Source organism: Hemibagrus wyckioides, linkage group LG26 (genome assembly GCF_019097595.1).
Source record: "Hemibagrus wyckioides isolate EC202008001 linkage group LG26, SWU_Hwy_1.0, whole genome shotgun sequence".
NCBI classification, from domain to species: domain Eukaryota; kingdom Metazoa; phylum Chordata; class Actinopteri; order Siluriformes; family Bagridae; genus Hemibagrus; species Hemibagrus wyckioides.
In genome coordinates this window covers 11632088-11657270 of record NC_080735.1, presented here as the reverse complement: position 1 = coordinate 11657270, position 25183 = coordinate 11632088, and the positions used below count along the sequence as shown (strand labels likewise).

The window sequence follows — 25183 nt, the reverse complement described above, 5'->3', positions numbered from 1 at the left end:
TTCTCCTGAAGATGATCACAGTCCTTATATTCCACTTGGAAAAGCACGGCAGGAATAACAATCCGATCGATAGTAATCCGATCGAGGATGGGACCGAAGGGCATGCACCACATTTGTTGCATATCTAGTCATAATACTCACCGTTGACTCTGGTGCGTGAGGGGTTTAAATAGGTTAATTGCCGGGTAATTGGGTGCAGGTGATGTGGTTAGTATTCTGGTGATTGGAGGCGTGGTAGTGTGGCTGAGGTAGGCATGAACCTTCCGAACTCTTGGACCTTGCGCTCAGTCTGGCCGTTAGATTGTGGATGGTATCCCAACGACAGGCTCACTGATACTCCCAGCTGTTTGAAGAAGCCCCGCCACACTCTGGAGATGAACTGGGGCCCTCTGTCAGACACGATGTCTTTGGGGATCCCAAAGTGTCTGAATACATGGTTAAAGAGGGCCTCTGCCATTTCCAGGGCAGTGGGTAGGCCTCTGAGTGGTATCAGCTTGCAGGCTTTGGAGAACTGATCTACCACGACGAGGATGGTTGTAAAGCCATCAGAGGCGGGCAAGTCCATGGCAAAGTCGATCCCCAAGTGGGACCAGGGTCGGTGCGGAATCGGGAGAGGCACAAGCTTACCTTCCAGCAGATGGCGTAGAGATCATGGCACAGACTGAGCATCCCTGCACGAAATGGGCCACATCTCTGGCCATGTTGGGCCACCAATACCGGTCCCGTAGGAGTGAGAGGGTTCTTTGCCTGCCTGGATGTCCGGAGCCCAGAGAGGAGTGTACTGAGTCCTGAAGATTACACCATTGGGAGGTTGGTACATAGGTCTTCTCTTCTGGACCTCGCGGTGGAGCTGGTTCTGCGGTAGTGGCGGCACGGATTTCTTTGTCGAGAGACCAGATGAGAGGACAGACGAAGAGGTCTGGAGGGAGTATTGGCTCGGGCTCATCCTGTTTGGGATCTGGTGAGTGGATCCGGGAAAGAGCGTCGGCTTTTGAATTTTTGTGCCCAGGAAGATAAGTAACTGTGAATTGGAATCTGGTGAAGAAGAGCGCCCAGCGCGCTTGTCGGGGATTCAGACGTTTAGCATCTCTGAGGTATTGGAGGTTTTTATGGTCCGTAATTACCTTAAAGGGGTGATTAGCTCCCTCCAGCCAGTGTCGCCACTCCTCGAGAGCCAACTTAATGGCTAACAGTTCCCGATTGCCGATGTCATAGTTTTGCTCCGCCGCGGACAGCTTTTTAAAAAAAAAGGCGCACGGACGGAGGACCGTGGGTTCACCTCCCCTTTGGGATAGTACTGCTCCTACTCCTAAGGCCAAGGCATCTACCCCTACCACGAAGGGCCGGCTTGGATCAGGATGTAGTAGGGTAGGTGCGGAGCAGAAGGCGGCTTTCAGCTTCCGAAAGGCTTCGACCGCATTGGTTGTCCAACAAAGTGTTTTAGGCTTATGACATAGGAGGGAGGTGAGAGGTGCAGTGAGCTCACTGTAGTTAGCAACGAAGCGACGGTAAAAGTTGGTGAACCCCAGGAAGCGTTGAAGGTCTTTGAGTGTTAGGGGTTGTGGCTAGTTCTTTACAGCTTTGACTTTGGACTGGTCCATCTGGATGCCCTCAGAGGAGATTATGTAGCCCAAGAAATGAGTGACGGGTTGGTGGAGCTCACATTTCTCTAGCTTGAGGTGGAGGTGGTGACGGCGGAGACGTGTGAGTACCTGCCGGACATGGTAGATGTGATTAGCTCGGTTGGCGGAATAAATGAGGATATCATCAATATACACGATAACAAATCTATGGAGCATGTCTCGGAAGATCTCGTTCATAAAGTTTTGAAAGACCGATGGGGCATTGGAGAGTCCGTAAGGCAATTACCCGGTACTCGTAATAGCCAGAGGGTGTGATGAAGGCAGTCTTCCACTCGTCACCTCGTCGAATGAGGATTAGATTGTAAGCACTCCGCAAATCGAGCTTGGTAAAGATGTGAGCTCCACGTAGTTCCTCGAGGGCCACAGGGACCAGAGGTAGGGGGTAAGCGAACTTTACCATCTGTGAATTGAGGTTCCGGTAGTCAATACATGGCCGAAGCCCTCCATCCTTTTTGGCCACGAAAAAGAAGCTGGAAGCCACTGGGGAGGTGGATGGGCATATGAATTCCTGTGAAGCGCCTCTTGAATATACTCTTCCATGGCTTTTTGCTCCAGGACGGACAGTGGATAGATATGCCATTTGGGCATTTTGGCATTGGGCAGGAGGTCAATCGCGTCAAGTCCCGTGGCCAGTGAGGTGGGAGCTTTGTCGCGGCGGCTTTGCTGAAAACATCCTGGAAATCCATATATTCCTCAGGGAGGTCCACCTGGACGAGGCTTTGAGGGCTCTCAATGGTGGTTGCTCCCAGAATTGCTGTTTTGGGAACTGGGACTGGGAGTGCACGTAGGCAGGACTGAAAGCAATAGTCACCCCACTGATCGATGCTCCCTCTACTCCACATGATGTAGGGCTGATGTAGGGCTAGCCAGGGACGTCCCAAGATGATGTCCACTCTAGATTCCTTCAGCACCAAAAGGGAGAGCGTCTCCTCGTGCAGGCAGCCTATGCGGAGAGTCACTTCGGGGGTTCTCCACCGCACCAGTCCGTGACCCAGCGGTTTTCCTTGGATGGTAGTGATCCTGTAGGTCGTTGGGCTCCTCTGACGTGGGATGTGGCAGGTGGATAGGATATGGGAGGAGATAAAGTTCCGGGACGCACCAGAGTCAAAGAGCACACTGACTGCATAGGATTGAGAGGCATGAATCAACAGGGCATCATGGTATCGTGGGTTGGAGATGTCTACATTTAATTGGAACGTACTCACCACCGGGTGTGGACGACGGACTGGGCAGGTTTGGAGCAGGTGGTCTGGCTCTCCACAGTATAAACATGCCCCATGTTGGAGACGGCGCTGGTGTTCGCCGGCGGATGAGTACCACTTATCCGTCCATATGGGTTCATGTGCTGGTGAGTTCTCACAGGGTGAGTTTTCAACATAAATGTCTCCAATCTGTCTGAATCATCATATAGTGCCATCTGCCATCAGATCGTGGGCTGTAAACCCCGCCGGTAAGCCGAGAGTAGCGAACGTGTCCAGGGAGTCGAGTGCTGGGCTCTGAGATGTCCATTTCACCTCGGCCCAGTGTCGAGCTTCTCCAGACAGGCTTTCGACAGGATGAAGGCGATCTTCGTGTGGTCGCCATGAAACCGGTGGGGAAGCACGTCAAAGGATAACTGGCACTGCATTATGAAGCCTGGACACTCAGCTTCCTCACCTGCATATGCCGCTGGTACTGCTATGGGACACTATGTGGATGCTGACTGCACCGCCTCCCGCAGCGAAGTCACCAGCTCAGAAACCAGATCCAGTACGGGAGGTGTTCCTTCTTCCATCTCGGAAGTTCTTCTTTTGAGGGCGAGTATTTCTGTTACACAACACCAGGAATAGAGACCAGAGCAGCAGGTGAGTCAGGAGAATGTGTCTTTTAATTGTAAAGCAAAGAAGCAGAGTCAAAAGGTGCAGCGAGTGAAACGTAACTTAAATATTTCTTATCTGGTTCTCCTGAAGATGATCACAGTCCTTATATTCCACTTGGAAAAGCACGGCGGGAATAACAGAGTAATCCGATCGAGGACGGGACCGAAGGGCATGCACCGCATTCGCTGTGTATCTAGTCATAATACTAATTTACTCTGGTGCATGAGGGGTTTAAATAGGACCCGGGTAATTGGGTGCAGGTGATGTGGTTAGTATTCTGGTGACTGGAGGTGTGGTAGTGTGGCTGAGGTAGGCATGCCTGTGACAGTGACTAACTGATATGTGAAATCAGCTAGGTTGAAGTAAGTTAAATCAGTTAGGTTGACTAAGTACTGTGCTAAACGAGCTAGTTTGATTAAACCATGTGTTAAATCAGCTAGTTTGACATGTTTGGAAATATTAATTCTGACTGTGGATTGAGTGGGGTGTCAGTTAGTGACTAAGCACTGTATTAAATGCTGTTCTTTGACTAACTGATATGTGTTAAATGAACTAGTGTTACTAAAACCAGATCTAATGGATTGTTAAGCTGAGGCTAATGTACAGTAGTTGTATAGTTGCTCTATCATATAGACAAAGCAACCTACACTTCTGTTGTTATTACTATTACATTTGAGTTCAATGGAATGAGATTTACATTAAGGCAAATGGTTAGAATTTAAGAAAAATGTTAGAATATACTATAATAATAATAATAATAATAATAATAATAATACAATCTTTCTGAAAAAAGTCAATTTATTTATTTATTTTTATGACTACTTGGTCCTATGCTGTATGAGATTAAAGAAAACTATTATTACACACACACACACACACAGTTCTGCCATGTGAGAATGACGACACGAGAATGACTGAAGACTACACTCTTTTGCTCGACATTGTCTTATGCCACAGACATAAAGGTCATGAGAACTGTATAATGAATCCCACATAGGCATGATCAGTTACTATAACAGATTATACTGGCATTATAAAGTTCTAATAAGTGAATGTGGGTATGCTAATAAATGGTAAGTGACTCACAGCTCACCATGACTGCCCAGAGACACATTTGTCAGTGTTACAGTTTAGAAAATATTACCAATTTTTTATTGGAGTGTCTATGCAAGCCCTGAAGGGTAAATTACAGTAAATAAAAAACAAACAAAAAAATAAAGCAAGTTTCTGCATCAAATTTCCACTTTATTTATTTATCCTACTTTATGCAACATAGAAAAGATGCAGGGGGAAAAAAGAAATGTTGAAAAGTATATATACTTACACCACAGTGGAAAAAAAACTAATATTTTTAATTACAGCCATGTTGAGAAAAATTCAGCTGCTGTATTTTGGAAGTTGGTCAGCTCAGTAGACCAGCTGGCAAGTGCTGGTAGAAAGAAACTTTTCAAGAATTACAAGTTTCATCAGGTTAGAAGCATTAAAACAATAAGTTCAGTGACTTACTTGCAGTGAAAATAGATTCAATTTGTTGAGACAGAATAACAGTACCACAAAAAAAAAAAATAAAAAATAAAAAAAATATATATAGATAGATAGATAGATAGATAGATAGATAGATAGAGAGATAGATAGATAGATAGATAGATAGATAGATAGATAGATAGATAGATAGATAGATAGATAGATAGATAGATAGATAGATAGATAAACAGGGTTGCCAGGTCTCAAGCCAATGTCCAGCTGAACGAGCTGAACGAAAAAAAAGCCACAAAGCATATCCTTCTTTACTTTCTCAGCCCTTGCGTGGGAAACACGTTCACTGTCTGCAGTGTGCCTTTCTGTCACAGAACGGACATAATCCACTCCATAACCCCCCTTTTCCCTCTCCCTTTACAATCTGTACAATACGACTTACAACAGAAGTAGTTCTGTACATTGTAAATACACTGTCAGCACTGTGTGGGCGTGTGAGTGTGGGTGTATGTGAGAGCCAGAGAGATGTAGAAAGGATTTTCATTCTGCCTCTTCTTATAGTCTGGCAAATTCATTTTCTATGGCCAGTCTGGAGCAACTGGACCACCGCAGATACAGCAAATTTGAAAGCATTTTGAACAATGATGTGAAAATGAAACTAGTTATCATTCATCATATGTGTTCAGAAGCATAGTCTAGATAAAGAATGTTACGTGGGGCACAATTGCCGTCATACAGAGTAGACCCAATTGCAGGAGTAAAATTTACTTAAAGCACAACACACTGTGAAGACTCGGCAGGTATATAAAGAACAACTAATTAGGGAAAAAAGGAAACAGGTGGCCACAAGGCGGGAAAAAGGACAGTAGGTAGGGTGGAGAAAAGACACATGAAAACAACAACAAAACACATGAGAAAAACAAATACTCCTGCCAGATCACCCTCTGGTGGTCTGGCAGGGAATGTCCCAGCAGTTCATGAAAAAGTCAATAAGCTTTATGCCCAAAAGTTAAGAGAAACTATAGTTATGAAATCAGTAGTTATGAAAAGAGCAAGATGTGCAATCATAGTGCTCCAGAGAGTTAGAATTCCAGACTACAACAAGCATTAAGAGAGGCCTGTTGGGGCAGGAATCATGCTGACCCATGGACAGGGGTGGAGCAATGGTCAGGACATGTAATGAAAATGTTGCCACTCCCATGGTTTGTATACCAAATTCTGATAGTTAAAAATACTTCATGACTGTAAGATACACTATATTACGGAAGCCCAGAGAGGCCATGTGATATTATTATTTTTGCTTTTGTTTTCTCATGATCACGACTTAATTTTCTTGTGATCTCGAGATAACAAAAGTTGTTTCTCGCGATCACGACATAATCAGAACCGCAGTGAAGTTAATTTGATATTCGGACATTAGACAGACATTTGGAAGCGGGTAGTTTAGGGACCGTCGACAAATTTCTGTATGACTGCAATGTGGTACTTGTTACTTAACTGACTACGTTCCCCAGTTATTCTAATTTCTTCTTAAATATACATATGGCATGCGGCATTGCAAACAGCATTTGTTTATTTATAAATAAAAATTGAATTAATTGATAGTATTAATTATGTATCTTGTGAATTAATTTGCTATTATTAATTTATTTTTTATTAAAAAAAACCTATTTCTTCAATAGCTTCTAGGTCATGTGACCCTGTGACCCAAATCTAGTACCAAAATTATCTAATTGGACACCTCCACAAGGTACATCTCTTTGTATCCCAAAGAATGTCTTCATTGATTTTTATTCATTTGTTTATTTTCTTCATTTGTTTAACTCTTTTCTTATATAAATAAACAAGTCATGTTTATCACGATTACACACCGTTTTTTATTGTTATTACACAATAGTCTTCTTAAACACACAAGCAGCATTTCCATATTTTTTTTCTGGCTGTTTCAAGCTGCAAAGTGCCGCACCGGACCTGTTGAGATAATTTCATATATTTCATATATATATATATATATATATATATATATATATATTACACATACACACAAACACACACATATATATATATATATATATACATCTGTATATATATGCATATATACAAATGTGGCATTTAAGAATGTGCATCAGAGGGACAGGAATCCCGCGACGACTCGCGGCATTGTGCGGCATTGCGAGTGACGCTCTGGAGCAGGAAAGACGAGACCAGTAGGCGGCAGTCGTGTTTCATGTACATTGAAATCGATCAACATAATGTGGCGCTGCGGAGAGCAATTGGCGTATGATATCAAAGTACCACAAAAGCTATTTAAAAGCATTATCCATTATTTTAGTACTAGTTTTGGGTCACAGGGTCACATGACATAGAAGCTATTAAAGAAATAGTGTTTTTTTTTAATAAAAATTAAAATAAAAATAAAAGAAGAGATTATTTGGGATACAAAGAGGTGTACCTTGTGGAGGTGTCCAATTAGATCATTTTGGTACTAGTTTTGGGTCACAGGGTCACATGACCTAGAAGCTATTAAAGAAATAGTGTTTTGTCTTGTTTTTTTAAATAAAAATAAAAGAAGACATTTTTGGAATAACAAAGAGGTGTACCCTGTGGAAGTGTCCAAGTAGATTATTTTAGTACTAGTTTTGGGTCACAGGGTCACATGACCTAGAAGCTATATTGAAGAAATAGTTTTTTTTTATTAAAAAATAAATTAAAAATAGCAAATTAACTCACATGATACATAATTAATACTATCAATTAATTCAATTTTTATTTATAAATAAACAAATGCTGTTTGCAATGCCACATGTCATATCTATATTTAAGAAGAAATTAGAATAACTGGGGAACGTAGTCAGTTAAGTAACAAGTACCACATTTCAGTCGTACAGAAATTTGTTGACGGTCCCTAAACTACCGCTTCTGAATGTCTGTCTAATGTCCGAATATCAAACTAACTTCACTGCAGTTCTGATTATGTCGTGATCACGAGAAAACAACTTTTGTTATCTCAAGATCATGAGAAAATTAAGTTGAGATCACGAGAAAACAAAACCAAAAATAATATCACATGGCCTCTCTGGGCTTCCGTAATATATAGACAAAAGTATGTTGACACTTGTCCTTCACACCCTTTCATCTTTTGCCATAAATTTTGAATCACACTATTGTATAGAATGCCTTTGTATAATACAGCATTAATATTTTCCTTAAATGCATCTAAAGAGACCAAATATGATCCAGCATGACAACGCACCTATGCACAAAGCCAGATACATTACAATATGGTATACCAAGCTGTGGAAGAACTTTAGTGTCCTGCACAGAGCCCAGACCTCTTTCCCACTGACCACCTTTGGGATGAACTGAAATGGCTGCACCCCAGGCCTTTGCTCTCAAAATCAGGGCCTGACCTGTCTAATACTCTTGTTGGTGAATGATTAAATCTCAATAATAAGCACATATCCATGTGGAGATCAGGTGCCTACATACTTTTGGCTCATTGACTCATTATTTTGGGCTGAAAATTTGGCTGAAAACTGGCAAAAACCTGCTGCTGTATCAAACACAATAGAACAAAACTGTCCAAAACTGCTCAAAATGCTGGACATCTGTAGTTTGACAACTCTCTGCCTTTTACAGGGTTACTCTTAAAATTTACTAGCCAAGTGTGATTAACCTCTTGACTTTTGTTTGAGGCTATCATTTCTTTGGTCATCCCAATCAAAATATACTGTTATCAGGCCCTGCTGTTCATTACACTTATACAGTTATACCCTGGATAAAAGCTGATAATTGAGAGGATATGCTACTTCCTGCATAGGCAACATCTTAAGGGTAACAAATTTAATCCCTTCTGCTCCTCAACTCTTCTACAGGGAGTCTGCTAACCTTTCAGCTTGCTAATTTGCCATAGAACACCCAAGGGCTTACAGAAACAAGCCTGAAGTGTTGTAAAACCATTTCTTTTAGCTAATGAGGATGCCTCAGTTCTAGCACTCTCCCTTCTGAATCAAGCTTTTAAAGATGTAGGCAACATTTCCCAGTGCCCAGAGAGAGCTCAAGAAATGGTTTGCTGGCAGAAGTGATGGTCGATAAGTCAAAACACTTTCATATGTGTGAGTAGCATGCTGGAACGATGAGCATCATGAAGACTTATTTAATTACCAACTTGGTCAGGAATTCATCTAGAAAACTATGGAGGCTAAAAAGTAGTAACTCCTTTTGCTCCTAGTCAATAAAGTAATTACAAATAATTAGCAGTAATAGCAATAGCAATTTTTGAATAACATTTCTTCTTATTTGGTCATGCTTCAGGACCCATATTTGCAAAAAAAAAAATGATCGCACTTCCTGAACGTTCTTCTTTATGTCACAAAAATGCTGTTAATAGGCTTGGTGTGTGCATTTTTTTATTAAGTCAAGTTCATTTTAACTGAAGGCTAAATGTTTAGGCTAAAGATGCCAGGTCTCAGACACAAGGTGTAAACAAGAACCACCAGCTGCAAATACAAAAGACTCACTGTAATGTGGCTAGCAAACAGTTATGAGTTAGCTACATGCTTAATTAGCTGCTTATTTTTTTTTCCAGTTGCAACAATATGCACAATATAAGTTGTGTGAAAAGGTACAATGCATATGATTAGCGTTTTTATGAAATCAAACCAATCAAATCGATCCATAGATTTTTTTTCCCAAATTTGTTACAAATAAAATCAGATGAGCCTTCGTAATTAATTTTATTCATTAGCAGAGATGTTAGTGTAGTTGGGCACCAGATACACTATATTGCCAAAAGTATTCGCTCACCTGCCTTGACTCGCATATGAACTTAAGTGACATCCCATTCCTAATCCATAGGGTTCAATATGACGTCGGTCCACCCTTTGCAGCTATAACAGCTTCAACTCTTCTGGGAAGGCTGTCCACAAGGTTTAGGAGTGTGTTTATGGGAATTTTTGACCATTCTTCCAGAAGCGCATTTGTGAGGTCACACACTGATGTTGGACGAGAAGGCCTGGCTCTCAGTCTCCGCTCTAATTCATCCCAAAGGTGTTCTATCGGGTTGAGGTCAGGACTCTGTGCAGGCCAGTCAAGTTCATCCACACCAGACTCTGTCATCCATGTCTTTATGGACCTTGCTTTGGTCACTGGTGCACAGTCATGTTGGAAGAGGAAGGGGCCAGCTCCAAACTGTTCCCACAAAGTTGGGAGCATGGAATTGTCCAAAATGTCTTGGTATGCTGAAGCATTCAGAGTTCCTTTCACTGGAACTAAGGGGCCAAGCCCAGCTCCTGAAAAACAACCCCACACCATAATCCCCCCTCCACCAAACTTTACACTTGGCACAATGCAGTCAGACAAGTACCGTTCTCCTGGCAACCGCCAAACCCAGACTCGTCCATCAGATTGCCAGATGGAGAAGCGCGATTTGTCACTCCAGAGAACGCGTCTCCACTGCTCTAGAGTCCAGTGGCGGCGTGCTTTACACCACTGCATCCGACGCTTTGCATTGCACTTGGTGATGTATGGCTTGGATGCAGCTGCTCGGCCATGGAAACCCATTCCATGAAGCTCTCTGCACACTGTTCTTGAGCTAATCTGAAGGCCACATGAAGTTTGGAGGTCTGTAGCGATTGACTCTGCAGAAAGTTGGCGACCTCTTCGCACTATGCGCCTCAGCATCCGCTGACCCCGCTCCATCAGTTTACGTGGCCTACCACTTCGTGGCTGAGTTGCTGTCGTTCACAAACACTTCCACGTTCTTATAATACAGCTGACAGTTGACTGTGGAATATTTAGGAGCGAGGAAATTTCACGACTGGATTTGTTGCACAGGTGGCATCCTATCACAGTTCCACACTGGAATTCACTGAGCTCCTGAGAGCGACCCATTCTTTCACAAATGTTTGTAAAAACAGTCTGCATGCCTAGGTGCTTGATTTTATACACCTGTGGCCATGGAAGTGATTGGAACACCTGATTCTGATTATTTGGATGGGTGAGAGAATACTTTTGGCAATATAGTGTATATTAGTTTAAACAAGGCGAGAAGTCCTGCTTCCAACTTCTACATGGAGTGGAGGACTGACGGTGAATAGAGATTGGTAGCATTTGCCGCTAATATGACAGCTAAATAATGATAACTCTAAAAGAACATCAATTGCATTTGAACGACTGTAATATGTAATAATGGCTATTATTCAGCCAGGGTTTACAGGCTTGACTGTACCCTGGACATAGCTGGGAAATATTAAACATTGATTTTTTTTCTTTTGATGTAACCAACTTCACACATTCTCTCTCTCTCTCTCTCTCTCTCTCTTTTATTGCTCACTCTAGTATTTATGTCAGGGAATTATTTTAAAAGAAGACAAGCTTTGATTGTATTAGCTGCTTAGTAGATTTAAGATCCTTAAATGTTCTATAAAGAGAAAACATTTATGCTAGAAGGCTCATTATAAATGTAATCCCTCTATGGTCTTCCATTTGCTCCTGCTAGATTAATCCTGATTTATTTGAGATTCAGCTGAAACACATTGTTGCTAATGAGTCGATTGTGAAGAGAAATAAGCGGGAGGTAGTTGTATAGGGATGCATTCAGGGTTGAGTTACGTGTAAGTAGGGAGGTTTTAATACCGAAATTGCACACATCAGTATTCAGACCTCAGACATAATTATAGAGCTAAGATCTAAATTAGATCTATAATTAGTTAACTATAATTAATAATATCATGACAATTAATAAGCATTGTTTATCTCAAAAACCACATTTTATAGATAAAATTGTAAAGCATACTTATCAAGTGTAGCAGATGAGTGCTTAGTCAGCTAATCCATCAAACTATGGATATGTTTTCTTGACAGGAGGGCTCATCAAATTAACAAAATTAACTGTCAGATTTACTGTGGCGCAATGTTAACGTGCTACAGAATCTAAAATATTATGCACACATTTTTCTATATCACTGTTAGATTACAATAATAATTAAGGCAAACAAAATAATAGTCTTGAAATTTTTTAATGAGGAAGGAGACAAAGAAGATAATAGTTGATCTTTGAGAGTGTCATTTTAGAAAAAAAATATATTAGACAGCACCTTCATGAGAACAAGCCTTTTAGAAACTAGGTAAACTAATCACAAAGGAAAAATGAAGAGGGTGAAGAGCATTTAAGGGTTGAATTTTTTTTCTCAATCCCACCTTTTCATTTATAGAATTAATTCTTTTCTTTTTTTGGCCCGGCTTTTCACATTTAAATAGACCATGCTCTCCATGATTGGATTAGCCTGGGGTTCCACAGCACTCTAATGCGGCAAATCCATGTAATTCGGTTTCAATTCAGCTTTTAATTTGACATATAATGTCTTGCATTGACAGAGACAGTGCAGGCAGAGCTGCTGAGAGGGATAATAATAACAACACCCATCTGATGTTTCAATCAGGTTCCATTGAAATAGTCTGGGCCTCTCACTGTCAAACAAGTGAACAGGTTCTTCTGTGTTTGTCAGCCACCAACTGCCATAATTCACCTTTGCTAAGACGATGTGGTTGTCTCTGGGGTGTGTTGGGTCAGTAGGAGGAAAGACAAATAGAAGAAACGGTGATTAGAAATGAAGGAAGTCACCCTTGTATTTCTGACGAATCAGACGTTTTTTTCTCTCAGACTCTCTCTGTTTATGCATTTCTTGTTCAAGGTCTTATCGCATATGGAGGATCTTAAAGTGCGAGAGATGGAAATCTTCGAATATAAGAAGAAGATCGCTGAGGCGGAGACAAAGCTCAAGCAGCAGCAGAACCTGTACGAGGCCATCAGGGCTGAACGCAACAATTACAGCAAGAATCTGCTTGATGCTCAGGTACATACACTGATATTCTTTGTATAATGTGTCCTTCTCATATGCTGCTAGTTATAACGGTTTGCATTCTTATGCGGTTTTGTTACATTTTACATGATTATTCTCTCAAGCTTCTCCTGATGCTCTCAAGCTGCTCATATTGTAGTTCCTATATTTAGTGCATCATCCTTAGCAGTGCAAGGCAATAAACATAACCATGGTCATTATGTGTACTTAGTCTTGGCCTTCAGAAGGTCTAGCTACAGATCATGGAGTGTTGGATAGCTTTTGCTCTTTTTTTAGAGGCTTTTAAGGGGAAGTAAGACTCTCTGCAATTCAAAGAAATTTTGAATGCTGCAAAACTACAAACTCTTTGGAAGCACTGGATCACTAGAATATCCAATTTTTGAGAATTAAGCATTATGATAAAGCCATTGCTGATCATTAAACATGAGATTTTTAGATGTTTGCAGAGTAGCTATGGAAAAAATAAGCAGATGTGTTTCTTACGTTTGAATCAAAATCATAATTTTATTTATTTTTTAAATTGAACAATAGATTTTTTCATATGGCTGTTGTAAGGTACAGCAGAATACCTAGACCTACCCCCTTATCATAAAATCCAGATTCTATTAATATTAAAAAAGAAATAGAACCAGAATTTATTTTATGTTATAATAATGAGGTCCTCACATATATGACAAGTTAGTTAGCTAGTCAGTTGCTATTAATGATAATAATATTATTCATCTGGGAAATACAAATCAAGCTACAAGCAACTGGGTGACATGATTCTTGGCATGAGTCACAAAACTAAGATACTATATCCATTTGAACTAAAATGAACTAATTAACTATCAAATAATTAATTTAAACGGGCAACTGTGTTGTTTTGTTGTAGGAAATAATTCAGCACCTTCTGCCCAATCAGACTGGAGAATTTAACAATGTGTGGTTAAAAAACATAGTAATAATCAGTAAGGAAATATAATTCAAACACACTGGTTGGGCTCAATCATAAATGATTCACATTTGATTCAGGTTAGTTTATATTCTGTGCATTTACCGTATATCTGTGTACGATGAAAGTGCGTTACTGACTCATGGGGAAGAAAGGCTCCTGCAGCTATGTAGGTTTTAAAGTCCTTACTTAACTGTCTCCTAATGAGTGACTATCTCGGTAGCAGTCTTACTGAACTGCTGATTCTTTTGAGAGAGCTGAAGAGGAATCAGCAGCAGAGTTACACTGTGACACGCCACAGGAAGAGATTCCTTTGCTGCGTTTTCAAAGGACAGTCCCTGCATTTTGTATTCCTTTTACTCTTCCACTCTCTTTTATCATAATACCTGAATTTGAAGAGTAAAAATATACTCCCACACTCCTGTCTGAAGTCTTGTCCTTGTCCTAGTTGAACAGTGTAGTTGTCATATGATAAGACTACAGTAGAAAAATGGGCTTTTTGGCAACTAGTCATGTAAATTGTGTGGTGTGTGTTTATTGTTGGCTTGTTTGTTTTTGACTAAATGCTAATACTGACTTAGAGTGTACAGGTTCTTTAATATTTATAACCCTTATGCTTCTCTGCCTAATCTTGTTGCGAACCGTTAGATTGTGTGCCTCTTCTTTTATCTATCTTTTTGTAGGCATGCGCTGATATTAAATTTTCATCCCTCAAAAGCGCTTAAAAGTTTTGTCACTGATTTTATCATCATCCATCTTTACTTGTAGCGTGGCGTGCATATGGCATTTGTTTATCGCTTGCTAGCTCAAGAGTGCATAAATGCTGTCTGCTTAGGCAGCGTCCTTCCACATGAGGAGCAATGACAGTATTTTTTCTATAATACCGTGCATTACAGTGTAACGGTACTGGGTGTTGAATATCAATGTTTATACCATAATGCTGTTGAATTCTTCAACATGATCAGTCAGAATCATAACAGCAGCTTGTGACGGCTGTAATTCGAATGACAGATTTATAGCAATGTGCTCGTTCTAATATGTTTTTTTATATGTTACACAGTATATATTTATAGTAACAGCTCATCACAGGCACTTGTTTGATGGACATTTCACATACCCAAGAAATTAATTAAAAAAAGGTGTTATTTAATAAAGAAGAAAATAATTGTTTCTACATGGTGAAGCTTTCTGTAGAGAGACATTCATTTAATGATTATATAATGTTAAGTAAATGGAAAATAAATGATGTCAGATCTCTTAACCATAAATGTGATACATATATTGTAGCAACCAAAATTCAAGTGAAAACAAATGGGAATGTTTAAGGAAGAAAAAAAAAAACTTACATTAACCTGGTTGTAAAAGTTTGCACACCCCTTAACTAATACATTCTTAAATCACCTTTTGCTTGTAATACAGCTTTCACTGTTTATATGGGAGAGTCTGCCAACTTAGCACATCTAGATATTCCCATATTATTCCATTACTCCTTGCAAAAAAATGCTCCAGATCTATCAAACTGTAAGGTGATCTCATGTGCAGAGCCCTCTTCAAGCTATTCCACAGGGTATGATTTATATGATTTATATTTATGTGATTAAATTTATGTCATATATTTCTATGATATATTTATATGACAGAATAGGCCAAAGCGAAACTCATGGGACAGCTACAAATGTGGTTGTGCAAATTGGGAAATGTAAACAAAACTAATGGACAGAAAAAAATTCCTTTTTTACCTCTGGCTCACTTTGAAGAATGTTTCTGTTTATGCAACCCAATTTCCGTACAAGCCCGGATCATGATGATCGATGATAAAGCAGAAAGTAGTCATTTTCTTTAATCGCAAATCTATTGTTAGAGGATCTTCATCATATAATCTGACATGAAGAACAGATGTTATCACAATGGTGTGTCATAGAATTCGACCAGGATTTTATTAGGATCATCTCCCACACCATGGCAGGTAATAATCTTAAAAGACTGTGGAAACTCACAGGGTCTAAAACCGGCTTAAGGGGACAAGTGAAGCCGAACTGAAATAAATGCCTTCCACAGCATAACAGTCACCAGTTTTTCCTTGAATCTGTAAGTGTGTGTACATATGTGTGTGTTTCCATGTGTATAAAACAACTATGTCTATGCCTGTGTCTTTTTTGGTACGTGTTCATGTACTTGAGTGTGTTTCTTCTGTGTGCTTTCGTTTGTCAGGCTTTTTCATTCTTTTTGTGTTGGTCGCCTCATTATGCTCTATATATTTGTGTGTGTGTGTGTGTGTGTGTACAGCATGAAATCATGGATATGAAGCGCAAGATGAAGTCCATGAGCCAAGAGACTGGTCAGCTCACAGAGGAGATCAAGAGCAAAGAGGCAGCACTGGTCAAAGAACATCTCGAGCTTCAGCGAATAGAGAAAGAAAAGGAAGCTCTTAAGGTGCAATATCACTCCTAATCCTCTCTACTTTGACAAAAAAAAAATCCTTCACAGGACTAACTTTTCTGTCTGTCTTTATATTTTTTCTACTCCTGCCAGTCTACTTCTGCCAGTCACCCACTGCCAGTCACCCACCCCTGTCTATCTTCCTGACTTGGCACCATCTAGCAGTCACTCATGAAACATGTTCATTTCTTTATTTTCTTTATTTTTTTTCACCTTTTGAAAAGAGCCATTCCATTTATTTATTTATTTATTTTACAATGCACTTTAGAGGCCATTATAGCAGCTGAGCGCTATATATCACTTCATGCTGCTCTGTTCTTTCAAATCCGGCTCTTTCAGCTAATCAAATGTGTTTTTCTTTCTCCCTCAGGCTGCATTGTATTATGTGTAATTTTGATTGCGTTTTGTGTATATGTGTGTGTGTGTGTGTGTGTTGGGGGGGGGTCGGAGTGGGTTATTGGGTAGAAAATTTTTGTGCTTTATTTCCTCTTCGTAGACAAAAAGACACAGATGATGTCATACATTTCAGAGAGAAAAAAATTGTGTTGATCTGTGATCAGTTGCTTTGGTTCAAATGTATTTTTTAGGGTTCAAAAAGCTGACCCTAGATCAGCACTTATAAGCATGGGACCATGTAATGTATAGCTTACATTAAATTTGTCAGTATTCATATTAGTCCTGGTCTCAGTTCATGCATGGAATTGAATTGAGCATTGAGGGGGTCATTTTTATTCATCAGCACGGAATTCAGTTTTCATAATCCTTTCATTATTAGTTTTCATATCTCTACCTTTATCAAATAGCATAGTTTAAGTTTAAAGGCAAATAACTTTCAATATCACCTTGAAAGAGAGAGAGAGAAACACACACACACAGAGAAAAGGATCTTGGAATATCATGATGTTGAGGAAGTAGAAGGAAAGAAAACATACAAAGGGACGCTCTCAATAGTTTTCAGTAGACGAACATATTGAAGCATTGCAGGGCTTTGAGGACCTGTGGCTTTCTAATTCAACAGCTGACATGAAAGGCTAAATGAATATGCATGGGCCCTATTTTTCAGAGTCATTATAACCCGTTTCAATAATTCATCTCCATGTCCATGGTATTGATGCACTGTTGGAAGTCGAAGGTAGGTCAGTCTTGATGAATATATCCATTGAACAAACTCCTGACTTCAGGTGCACTCCAGTATTATTAGTCTCAAAAAATAATAGAATTCAATACTTTTATTAATCTGGTATATACAACCTTAACAAACCTATGCTTAATGAAGCTGAGGGTCCAGAGGACATCTAGGTCAACAGGTGGAACCTTTCATTACAATAGAGAATAGAGAGATGTGTCTTAAAATGTTCAGTTAATATTGTCCTTTTTGACTGGGAGGATTCTTTCCCCTTTATTCTCTTTGTGGGTGTCAGCTTAGTGGTGCCATAAGTTCTTATTGGCAAGTCTTTCAATTTGTTGGCCATCTTGGCAATGCTCCCAGGCTATTATTTTAAACCACACAAAACCACGCTCATATCTACTCAAATAGAGAGAGAGAGAGCTATAAACTTAAACAATCAGCTTATCTGATATTTCGGAAAAGTCTTTCATTTTATTTATATCCTCACATCTGTCAGTTCCCACCCACTAGCTAGATCTAACCTATGGAATAACATGACAGTTATCAGTCAGGAAAGGTGAATGCACATGCTGAGACATGTGAGGCATCTTTTTAGATTATGCTACATCACAGGGCAGCTGAACACACTCTGTGGGAACAAAAAATACTATCTACCTTCTTTCACATACATGAGCTCATGCTGCTTTGATTGACAGGGGAGAAAGTAATGTCATCCCACCCCTGCAGAGAACATTGCAAATTTAGACTCAAATAGCTGTTTAATTATTGGGTTCCAATCTAGTAACAGGGTTTTTTCTAATGTGCAACTCAGGAGCCCGGTGTTAAATCACTGTTAAGTGACAAAAATAATTTTCCGGCACTGAAAAAAAAAACGAAATGGGTGAATCCCAAATCTACTGTATCAATGTGATACTCTATGTAGTACCACATTATCTGAAGCACTCTGCAGTTAGATTTGCTACATATCAAGCAATCTAGTAACCACCTAATGTCTAGCTTTCACAGCTTTAAATTTCCATCACAAGCTAGGGTCAGTGATGAATTAGCTAATTAGCTCATTTATTTGCCAGAATGTTAATGCAACATAGCCTATGCATACAGGAAATACTTGTAAATACTTTCATGTAGCTTATTTCTATTAAAAGTAAACCCTATATCATCCTTATTATCATCATTATATTGACAGAAATGAGAATTATGCATGAAATTTGGCCTCTACTTTTGGCATGGACACAAAACTAAAGGATAATGTCTCTGGTATAAGGACTTTTGTAACATTTGTCACAAAGATTGTGGAGCTGTAAATTCATACTTGCAATCTAATCTAGTCTTAAATATCTAAGCCTTTGAAGCTTTCCCATGATTCATTCTGTTTATTTAGAGTGGCATTACAGTGTTGACACATCTGTTGCAAACGTTTTTGCCATTCATATGGTGCTTTTGTGTCATGCTGTGGTCACTTATGTGTCTTGAGAAACTGAATTGTGTTGCAACAGAACACACTGCCTTGTCCAGCTAAGAAAAATAGCTGCACAAACTGCTTCCAATTTATGTAAAGCCACACTGAGTCCATCAACTAGGATGAGGTTTTAGCTTTGTCTAATGCGCCACAATTGATAAGAAAGCTTCTGGCGAGTTTAAATCCCATGGACAGCATGAATCATCTCTAAAAAAAATTTAAAAATAAATAAAGAAAACAAAGAAAACAAAGTTTAGAGAGAAGGAGCAAAAAGCAGTGACCGTTTGCACTGTGAGGAGGGAAACTTGTGTTAGAACAATAGCCATAGTCCAGCGTGGGGGTGAACCAGAAGACCTGAGCAGATGGGTGGGGAGAGGAATGCTCTTCTGCTTTACATCAGATACAGGTCTAATATTCATGGTTATGTACATTTACATTTCTGGCATTTGGCATCCAGAGTGACGTATCCAGAGTGATGTACAAAAGTGCTTTGAAGACTCTATCAATTAATACATTAACAGTGGGTCAATAGGTCACAGACTTAGGATATCATCAGCCTAAACACTGTGTTGGGAGGATTTTCTTATTTCTTTTTTTATAAATACATGCAACAATACAGGAAAACTAAGAGCTAGTTTAAGTGTGTCAGGAAGAGGCAGGTCATTGAAGACACTCAGTGACTTTTCTGTTCGAACATCCAGGGGAAGTTCATTCCACCACCTTGGTGCCAGAACAGAAGAGAGTCTTGATGAATAAATACCTCTTACCCTGAGAGATGGTGGGACTAGTCGAGCAGTGCTAGTAGATCTTACGGAGAGTAGTGCAGTGTGAGGAGAAATAAGAGCTTTGAGGTAAAAGTGTGCTGGTCCATTCTTGGCTTTGTAAGCAAGCATCAGTATTTTGAATCTGATGTGTGCAGCTACCAGAAACCAGTGGAGGAAGTGCAGCAGTAAGGTGGTGTGGGAGAACTTAGGCAGGTTGAAAACAAGTTGCTCAGCTGCATTATGGATCATTTGCAAAGGACGGATTGCATTCAGAGGTAGACCTGCATGAACACCAATCAGGCATAACATTATGAGCACTGACAGGTGAAGAAAATAACATTTTCCTCATCGTGGCACCTGTTAGTGGGTGGGATATATTATGCAGCAAGTGAACAGTCTTAGTCCTCAAAGTTGATGTGTTAGAAGCAGGAAAAATGGGCAAGTGTAAGGATTTGAGCGAGTTTGACAGGGGACAAATTGTGATGGCTAGCCCACTGGATCAGAGCATCTCCAAAACTGCAGCTCTTGTGGGGTGTTCCTGGTCTGCAATGGTCAGTATCTATCAAAAGTGGCCCAAGGAAGGAACAAAGGTGAAATGGTAACAGGGTAATGTGGTCTGATCCAACAGAGGAGCTACTGTTATTCAAATTACTGAAGAAGTTAATGCTGGTGTCAGAATACACAAATAAAGGTGTCAGAATACACAGTGCATCGCAGTTTTGACAGCAAATGGGGGACCAAAATAATATTAGGCAGGTGTCATAATGTTATGCTTGGTCAGTGTATGTTAGGCAACAAGATATTGTGTAAAGAAGACATTTCCGACATACAGTAGTTCAGTCCCTTTGGGTTTAATATTTGGGTCTACACAATGATCAGAAGTTTTGCTTGAGGTCCTGTTTGACCGTCCATGTACTGTAAGCTTTTGATTATTTTTGTTATTTATTTTGAGTGCTTCAATAGATGGTTATGTGGATCAGTGGGCTTCCCTATCTACATTTTCCCAATTAGAGAAGATTTCGGTAATGATTACATGGACCTCCTGTCTCTCAAAAGTAGTGTCAAGCATCGCTGGGCATCTATCCAAGCCAAGCAGCTTAACCTGCATGCCTCAGGAATGTCTTCTTGATGTGTGATGCCAATAGCACTCATCCCTATTACTATGAAAAACAACTGATTAGGACAGAAACCTGGAGAGAGCCAAAGATGAAAGACAGATAAAAATAAATGGACATGGAAAGGAAGAGCAAAATAATGAGCAAAAGAATTGATTCTGTTGTTTTGCTGATGCTTAGTTTCTTGTTCTGATTTCTGAACTAACGAATACAGTGTAGAATGCAGCAAGAGAAAAAGTGAAAAAAGCATCAAAACAACAGCAAAACATAAATAAGTAGTTGTGTTTCCTGTCATGATTATTTCTTGGTAATTAAACCAGTTTATCTTTTGTGAAGTGTCAGTTTGAAGGCAACAACATGTCTTTCAGACATAAAACTTGATTTCACCCACAGTGTCTAACGAACAAACTAAATAAATAAATAAATAGTTTGATGTAGTAATTGATGTGCCTTTAACTTAAGCAAAACTGTTCAGTTTTGTGTGTTTGCTTTAATGAACATGAACTTTAGGGCGCTCATACCTAAAAAAAAAAAAAAAAAAAGCAACATACATTGCAATGTTTATGCAAATGTATTCATTTTCATATTCACCACCTCAATGAGAATTTACTAAGTGTAAAATTCCCTTAGAAAAGCAGGCGCTTTTACAGAAGTCTGTTTCTACCACTTTAAGGCAAAATTATCCTATTAAGTAGGTCTTATTAAAGGAGGAAGTTTATCAAGGTTATACCTTAGAATATCAAAATGACTAGAACGTTTCTTCAAATAATTTTTACGTATTATATATTCATTGCGTGTCCACAGTTATTCCCTGTGCTCCAGCAAATTAGCAAGTGTTTGTAAGATTTACTTATCTTAGTAAACACGGACGCATTTAAGTTCAAAATAGCCAGGGTATGTCCTTTTTCTGCTGTAATGTCTTTTCTTTTCTTTTCATTTCATTTTTTTTTTTTTATGTTTAATGCTGCCTGCTCTTCATCCAGTCAGGAATGTAATTGTTATGGGATATAGCGCAGTTATGATATTGCTTTGATAATTGAATCATAAGTTCCACCGCAATCTAAAAAGCATTATCAGCGGCGGTCTCCCCATTATGAATGGGCACCAGTGTCATTAGCCCCCATATCCCTCTGGCCTCCGCAACCAAAAAACAATTCAAACTAGTAAACAAGACAGCAGACCCAAGTAAGACTTAAAAAAATTACCACGGCATTGATTGCTTGACATGTGGCGCACAATAAAACTGGCTGGATTAATTACCACAGCACATCATTGGGACTGCACACTCCATAACTGCATAGAGGCAGAACGGCTTGTTATGCCAATCACGTCATGGAAAATCTGCTTGACAAGAACTCCGAAGAGGGGCCAGGCAGAACAGGAATGCAGGAGAACAGTCAGTGAGGGCAAGGACAAATAGAAATCATTCATGTTGCAGAATACAGCAAATTAATAGCATATGTGCTACAATTCATCTTTTGTCAGTCAGTCTTTTGCTCGCTGTCTCAGCATTGAAATTCTTGTTTCTTTCTTTTTACATCTTCACATCCACTTTTGCTATAATCAGCAGTTGTTTTTCTCCCTGCCTTAGTTACTACTCAAAGATAGATGGTGTGTCTGAATTCTAAGAATGCTGGCCTCATTGTTAAATGACTTCTTACTGCGCCTTATACAGAGAAACTAATAGTGTCTAAAATAACTACTTGTTTATAGGACTCACAACATGATCTAATTTAAGATGGGTAAATTGTGGCCATGCACATATTCAGCAACAATACAGATCCAGATAGACTGTTCTATTAAGAAGCCCAATTTGTGAAGAAAACATTTGTGAAGAAAACACTATTGCTTTTGAAGCAACTTTTGGCAAGTTGAGTCTATGGTTTCATACTGTTGATGTCCCAAATTCTGTCAGAGAATTTTAGATTTATCATTCAGTAGCCTCAGATTCCTATTCTTATCTGACAGGAGTGGAATCCAGTGTGGTTTTTGTTCTTGTAGCCAGCCATTGGTTAGAGAGAGTGGTTACTTAAGCTACTGTAGCCTTTCTTTCAGCTCCAACCAGTTTGGCCTTTCTTTGCTTTCTGCACTATTCTGTGTAAATTCTAGATAGCTGTGAGTGAAAATCCCAGTAGATCACCACTTTCTAAAATACTTCAACCAGCCCTTCTGGCACCAAGTCACTGAGATCATATTATGTTCCTCAGTCTGCTTTTTGATGTGAACATGAGCTCTTTTATGAAGTGCATGACTTTCTCCAGTACAGTGCTCCCACATGACTGGCTGATTAGATAATTCCATACACGTACAAGTGTAGAGGTGTTCCTAATAAAGTGACTGGTGACTGTGTTATTCTGTAGGTCGCAGCAAGACCTGTGTTAGTCATCAGTGTCATTTAATAGATGTGTGGGAGGTTTGATAATAAATGTGATGAATATGAAAACATTTTATTTTTGTCATCAGTAATAGCACATGTTTAAATTTCACATCTGGAGCCATTGCCTGTTCTTTAGCAAATCTGAGCTTTTAGCAGTTGGAGGCCTTTCATTACATCTTAATGCATCCCTCCATTTTTAACATTTATAAACTCATAAAAGAGAAAAAAAAGGTGCCATCCGCCTAGCCGAGGAGTTTGCGAGATTCATTATTCAACACAGGCTCTCTAGCCATCTAAATCTCGTTTCTATGAGAAGGCTATAAGTACGGGATGCCATTTAGCCATTTGCTCATCAAATCATAATCCATCAAATTTAGTGCTATTATGATGAGTTGTAGATGAGAACTCCCACTCTGGAACTTCATTTCAGCTCACATTCACATTCAAATTCACATGTATGAACAAACCCAAGAGTCTCAAGTCCAAATCAGCACCAAATCAGCACCAGAATCAGCTCATCAGCTACTTATTGAGCCTTGGATGATTTCTGTGTTTTGGCAGCAAAACAGTTCCCTACAGGAATAAAGTATTCATGATTTAGATATAAAGCAAACAATGCTACATTTCGAGTTTTTATGTCTTGACAAAGTGAGTTACTGTTGCCTCGATTTTAACTGATATTACTAAAAGGACTTGTGGTGGAAAAATGAGCATCAGGTGTTGATATTTTATGTATGCTTCATGCCCTTAGAAGGTCACAACATTAAAGCAAGGTGATTTGTGCCTCTGAAAGTCCTGTCCCATTAATTTGTCAGCTATAGTCTGGCAGCCACCCTTAGTATTTAGTGATTGTCAGGGGTATTACTCCTCTGACAGGAAGTCAATAGCAGTGTTTAGTGAATGGTGACAAATTTGGCTTCATTTACATTAGAGCAGAAGTTCTGTCATATCAAACCCTACCCAGGGATCTTTATTTTTTTTGTTGTAATTTCCTGTGTACCCCTACGCTGTTGTCAAAATGTATTTTCTTTAGAGATTGTAACTATTCTAATGATTTGCTTGTTTTATGGCTTGGTCAATTGTGGAAATTTGTGGCACTGTCTCAGTCACAAAACAGTTTGTTCCAAAGATTGTAAAATTTGATATTTCCCAAAATTTTAAGTCAGTTTGGTCCTTAAATATTCTGGTATTTTAGAATCCTAGTGTAACTGGCCAAGCTATAAAATACTAGTGATTTGTTAAAGTAGCTAGCTACAGTCCAAGCTATTGAGAAATAGGTAACTACACTGAAGCTACTTTTGTTGCTTTTCATCACTAAAGCTTCTTTGGGACAAGGTTCTTGATGCAAATGTCAAAGCAGATAAAATGCAGGTAGGCTAGTACTGTATATGCATTGCACAAGTAGTTACTGCTCTTGCTTGCACTAGTAGTTACCGGTGAATATTGGCTATTTCAAAACAACAAAAATAGTGTAGTGTAGCTAGCTACTTTAATAAATCACTAGCCTTTTATAGCTTGACCAATTATAGTGACTCAGCCTTTGGGGACACAACAGAATATTTGAGGACCAAACTGATTCAACTTCTGGAAAATATTAATTTCAATTTTATTTTAGAGCCAATCTTTGGAACAAACTTAGAAACACCTTTTTTTAGTAACTTTCTACAAGTGACCAATCATTAGAATAGCCATGGTCTCTAAAAACAGTAAATTTTCACCTTGCAATGAGCTGATGTTTTCAGCATGAATTTGTAATTAACCAGTAATTGGAGTTTTCACATGAACCTGTTCCCACACAGATCGCAGTAGGAGCAAGTCTCTAAGAGAAAATAACACTGCAATTAATAACTCAATAACATGTGGCTACTGTAAAGAATGAAATGCATTACATTATTAATAAATGGAGATTCAAATTACAATAGAAGTACTTACAATTTTTTGTCTCCATCTTCAATGTTCACCGTCACCTCAGATTCCTGTTCTTAGAACTGGACCTGCTGATGGTTGTCCACTCGGCTTAAAATTTGATGTGTTGTGCATTCTGAGATGCTTGTAAGTTACTGTCTGACCATTCTCTTCTGCCTTTTGTCATCAAGACATTTCCAACTGCAGAACTGTTGCTGCTC

General features: G+C 39.3%; 1 protein-coding gene across 1 annotated transcript in view; it reads left to right on the top strand.

The window, feature by feature from the left end:
• LOC131346532 (cilia- and flagella-associated protein 58-like) overlaps positions 1-25183 on the top strand; it is a 116381-nt gene that overhangs the window by 28981 nt on the left and 62217 nt on the right. The window contains exons 10-11 of the mRNA XM_058380008.1: positions 12673-12834; positions 16061-16207. Of these exons, the coding sequence (XP_058235991.1) occupies positions 12673-12834; positions 16061-16207 (309 nt within the window). The remainder of the gene's footprint in view (positions 1-12672; positions 12835-16060; positions 16208-25183) is intronic.